At 40.8% G+C, this 5000-nt stretch overlaps 1 protein-coding gene across 2 annotated transcripts in view; it reads right to left on the bottom strand.

Moving 5' to 3' along the window:
• The window catches only part of LOC113830003 (phospholipid phosphatase 2), an 85618-nt gene that overhangs the window by 21725 nt on the left and 58893 nt on the right, over positions 1–5000 (bottom strand). For both annotated transcript variants that reach the window (XM_070142347.1, XM_070142348.1), the window contains exon 2: positions 3122–3606. In XM_070142347.1, coding sequence (XP_069998448.1) covers positions 3122–3182 — 61 coding nt within the window. In that variant the 5' untranslated portion in view covers positions 3183–3606. The remainder of the gene's footprint in view (positions 1–3121; positions 3607–5000) is intronic.

The raw sequence follows: 5000 nt of genomic DNA, 5'->3' as shown, positions 1-5000 counted from the left end.
GTGAATATTGTGAAATTTCTCACAATGTTCAAAACTGATAACAGATTCATTCTCTCTCTTTCTCCCTCCCTCCCACTCCCACTCCCCTTCTCCCTCCCACCTACCCAACCACCCACCCCCTCTGCCCTCCCACCCCTCTCCCTCCCTCCCAAACCCACCCACCCACCCACCCACCCACCCACCCACCCACCCACTCCACCCACCCACCCTCCCTCCCTCCCTCCCTCCCTCCCCCTCCCCCTCTCCCAACACTTCATCACTATCTCATATTACTGCATTTAATTGTAGACCTTGTAAATAACTGATATTGGAACATGTTCAACCGAAAATTCTAGTTAACCGTGTGAATCATAGAGGCTTACTGTGTGCCTGTTGTGCCGGCGAGGTGAGGAGTTCAAAACTCGTTTATGAGGAGATCGGTGGAAGAGAGGAAATGGAGGAGAAAAGAGAGAGGAAGGAAGGGAGGAGGAGAGGGAGAGGAAGTAATGATAAGAGGAGGTTAAAGGGAGAAATTCGTTTATGATGAGATCGGTGGAAGAGAGGAAATGGAGAAAAAAGAGAGGAAGGAAGGAAGTGGAAGAGGAAGGAAGTAATGATAGGAGAAGGATATTAGGAAATAAGGTGGAAGAGAGGAAATGGAGGAGAAAAAGAAAGGAAGGAAGAGAGGAGAAGGAGGAAATCTTGATAACAGATGGAAACAGGAAGAAATGCGTTTATGATGAGATCGGTGGAAGAGAGGAAAGGGAAAGAGGAAAAAAGGGGAAGTAATAATGATGGTGGAAAAAGTAGTAAAAGAGAGGAGGAAAGGTAGGAAATAATGAAAGGAGGAATAGGAAACAGGAGTGGGACGAGGGGGGATGAGAGGCAGGAGAATAGCACAGGGAGTGGGGAGGGAGAAACGGAGGGAGGACATACAGGAAGTGGGGGAGAGGAGAGGATGAACTGAGGGAAACAAGGAAATGAGGAGAAAGGAGAAAACAGCGAAAGAGGAGAAAAGAGAATAAGGAACTGAGGGAAGAGGGCACAGGAAATAAAAAAAGAATAGTGAATAAGAAGAGTGAAAAACAGGTTGTGGGGGAGAAAAGGTGGAAACAAAAATGGAAGAGGAAGAGGAAATAATAGATGGGAAGGAGAAAGCGGTAACGGGTGGGGGGGTAAAGAGAGGAGAGAAGAAAGCTGGGAATAAGGAGTGGGGCAAGAGGAGACGACGAGGAACGAAAAGAGGGGAGGAAGGGAAGGACACAAGAAACAGGAGGAGAGGAAGAGAGAATGACGGAAAGGGTAATGGGAAAGAAACATATAATAAGAGAGAGAGAGAGAGAGAGAGAGAGAGAGAGAGAGAGAGAGAGAGAGAGAGAGAGAGAGAGAGAGAGAGAGAGAGAGAGAGAGAGAAGAGAGAGAGAGAGAGAGAGAGAGAGAGAGAGAGAGAGAGAGAGAGAGAGAGAGAGAGAGAGAGAGAGAGAGAGAGAGAGAGAGAGAGAAAGAGAGAGAGAGAGAGAGAGGGAGAGAGAGAGAGAGAGAGAGAGAGAGAGAGAAAGAGAGAGAGAGAAAAAGAGAGAGAGAGAGAGAGAGAGAGAGAGAGAGAGAGAGAGAGAGAGAGAGAGAGAGAGAGAGAGAGAGAGAGAGAGAGAGAGAGAGAGAGAGAGAATGCTAGAGCGAAATGGCGAATTCCAGGGAATAGGAATTAACCGAAACATTAATACCACACCTAATCTTGGAATATTCTTTCGCGTTCCTACCATTCTATCACCATTTGTCCTGCTACAATACTCACTCTCCATATTGGCTCTTGGATTAAACATAATGAAAAAAATATTTAAAAAGAGAAATATATCTGAAGTAACCGTATGTCCTCGACTTTTATTTCCGTTTAAATCCTCATCTTTTAAAACGCAATAAAATTTTTATCTCGTGTACCTGTTCAGGACGATAAGGTTTAACGGCCACCTCATTTTACCTTCTTATCAACAGATGATGATTTGAGTAAGGATGTACATGGCAATGAACAAAAAAAAATGTATGTAAGAATAAAATATGAATAAAACAAAAAAAGAAATGAAATAAATAAATAGAAATGATAATAAAATGATTACGTGAATTTGATTAAATGAAGACCACCACCAAAGTAAATTTCTTCGGTCACAAAGGACAAGATTATCCCTACGATCATAGGCCGAATTACTCCTCCACAAAGGCACTCGCAACCCCTTGGCATTTGGTAATACTAAAGAGCGTCTTAATCTACGCGTCTTCTAAGAATGAAGGGAAAAAATAACGGTCAGCTTTCCTTTTTTTTCCTTTGAGACATCTTCCTTTCCCTTCTCACCATTTCTCAGGTGTTCGAGGGCCACGGCTTAGGGACGCACCCACGAGCATTAAGCTGATAATCCGACTCGAGGGGGGCCCTAAACGCCTTCCATTAAGTGCGTAAATCCCCTTAATTGGACCGGATTCGGAGTCGGGCAACAAAGAGCTTTTCCGCGAGGGAGGAGGATGACCTGTCCGCCGGGCCTTGGTCTCAGCGCAGGTGGGCGCCGGGAAGGAAGGCGGGAGTGGCTGCGTGGGTTGCTGTCGGTTTTGAGTGGATCTTTCTGTATGGTTGACTCTCTTGCATGTCAATTAGATGAATTAGGTTCTCTGTTAAGGTATTTGGTTGGGTGATGAGTCACTGATCGCTTAATTGTCTTTCTTGTGTTGTGTTTGTGAGATGACTCATTCGTAACTAAACTCTCCTTTTTTAATGTGGATATAACCCGGATTGCTTGCCGGATCTTTTAGAACCGCTCCGTAAGAACAAAATTACACGTAAATGACACACGAACATCAACTAAATTACACGTAAATAACACACGAACATCAACAAAATTACACGTAAATAACACACGAACATCAACAAAATTACACGTAAATAACACACGAACATCAACAAAATTACACGTAAATAACACACGAACATCAACAAAATTACACGTAAATAACACACGAACATCAACAAAATTACACGTAAATAACACACGAACATCAACAAAATTACACGTAAATAACACAAGATCATCAACTTATTTAGCGTGACGCCCCCCCCCCCACCCCCCAGACAGAAGTACCGAGCCCCGATTCTTACCTGACGTGTACAGAAGCAGGTCGAAGCCATGCCTGAGGAAGCGTGCCGAGGCGCACCGCATGACGCAGGCCACTCACGCCGGGCTAGTCCCCAGGGTCTCCGGTCTGACACAGTCGTCCTCCTCCCGTGACCTCACCTCGGGTCACAGTCGTCTCCCACGGGGCTTCGACACCCAGGGGGGGGGAGGAAGGGGGGAGGTTGCCAGGCGAGATATTGTCACTCGTCTGGGTGTGCTCGTCGGAGGCTTCTAGATAAGGCGGCCCACTATCACGCCTTCAGATAACAGGCCGGAGATAGCGGGAGGAAATGGCTGTTTTCTTTTTTTATGTTGCGTCCCAGTTCGCACGGGACTCCGCCTGTCTTGCTCAGGATAAGTGATTGCTTCTCGATGGAATTCCGATGGAGACTACATAGTCTTTCTTGGTGATCTTGCACTAAAGGCTGCTGCACGCTAGGCACTACAGGGATATCCCGACAATCCCGATCTGTGGAAGAGAAGTAGGAAAATAAATAAAAAGGTTGAATGAACTCGAAAGAAATGGAAAAAAATAGGTTTAATGAACTCGAAAGAAATGAAAAAAAAAATAGGTTGAATGAAGAAAGAAGTGAAAAAAATAAATAGGTTGAATGAACTCGAAAGAAATGAGAAAAAAAATAGGGTGAATGAACTCGAAAGAAATGAAAAAAATAATAAATAGGTTGAATGAACTCGAAAGAAATGAAAAATGAAATAGGTTGAATGAACTCGAAATAAGTGAAAAAAAATAGGTTGAATGAACTCAAAGAGGTGAAAAAAAATGAAATAGGTTGAATGAATTTGAAGGAAAAAAAACCCACGAAATCTCAAATATGCTAAATGAACCTGAAATAGGAAAAGCGGAAACATGGTAAAAGAAACGAAAATTTTATGCAATGATCGAACCCAACCTACAGTTCAGTGGAGGAAGCTATACACTTATATTTCCGGAGAAGAAAGGCCAGGTATTTCACTCAATTCACACTCGTTCTTAAAACAGAGGATGACTAAACATCCGGTATAGATAACCTAATCCTTGAATATATCCTTTTAGTTTTCTTTTCCAACAAGAAATCGGATTTTCGAAACAGCTGATGACACCCGAGCACCGAGACACTGGCGAGGCACAGTTTATGAATTGATAAAAAAAAACTACAAATATCTTCTACTTGGGATATTTGCATAGAACTATAAATAATTTTTTGTATTTGGGATATTTGCATAAAAGTACAAAACGTTTTTTGTACTTCGGATATTTGCATAGAACTACAAAGCATTTTTTTGTAGTTGGGGTATTTGCATAAAACTACAAAACGTTTTTTGTACTTCGGTTATTTGCATAAAACTACAAAGCATTTTTTTGTATTTCGGATATTTGCATAAAACTACAAAGGGTTTTTTTTTTTTTTTTTGTATTTCGGATATTTGTATCAAATTCATCAACTTTTCCTTTCTCATTACAACGTCGCCAATAATAACGATAACAATAAGGAATATAATTATTGTTAAAATTCTGTTACTTTTATCATTGCCTTTTACTACTAATAATATTTATAATTGCCAATAGTTTTCTCTTAATCTCATTACTATTAATATTATCATTATTATTATTGTTGTTGTTTTTGTTTTAATTATCATCATCATTACTATCATCATCATCATCAATACTGTTGTTATTATTGATGCTGATATGAATATCATTGTCATCATAATAATTACAAAAAATAATGATAACAATAAGAACAGCAGCAGCAGCAACAACAGCAACACAAATAACAACAATAATAACAATAATGATAATGATGATAATAATAATAAAAAAAATGAAAATAATAATAACAATAACAATAATAATGATAATAA

The sequence above is a fragment of the Penaeus vannamei genome, chromosome 29, assembly GCF_042767895.1.
Source record: "Penaeus vannamei isolate JL-2024 chromosome 29, ASM4276789v1, whole genome shotgun sequence".
NCBI classification, from domain to species: Eukaryota; Metazoa; Arthropoda; class Malacostraca; order Decapoda; family Penaeidae; genus Penaeus; species Penaeus vannamei.
This window is presented reverse-complemented; position numbering and strand designations above follow the sequence as displayed.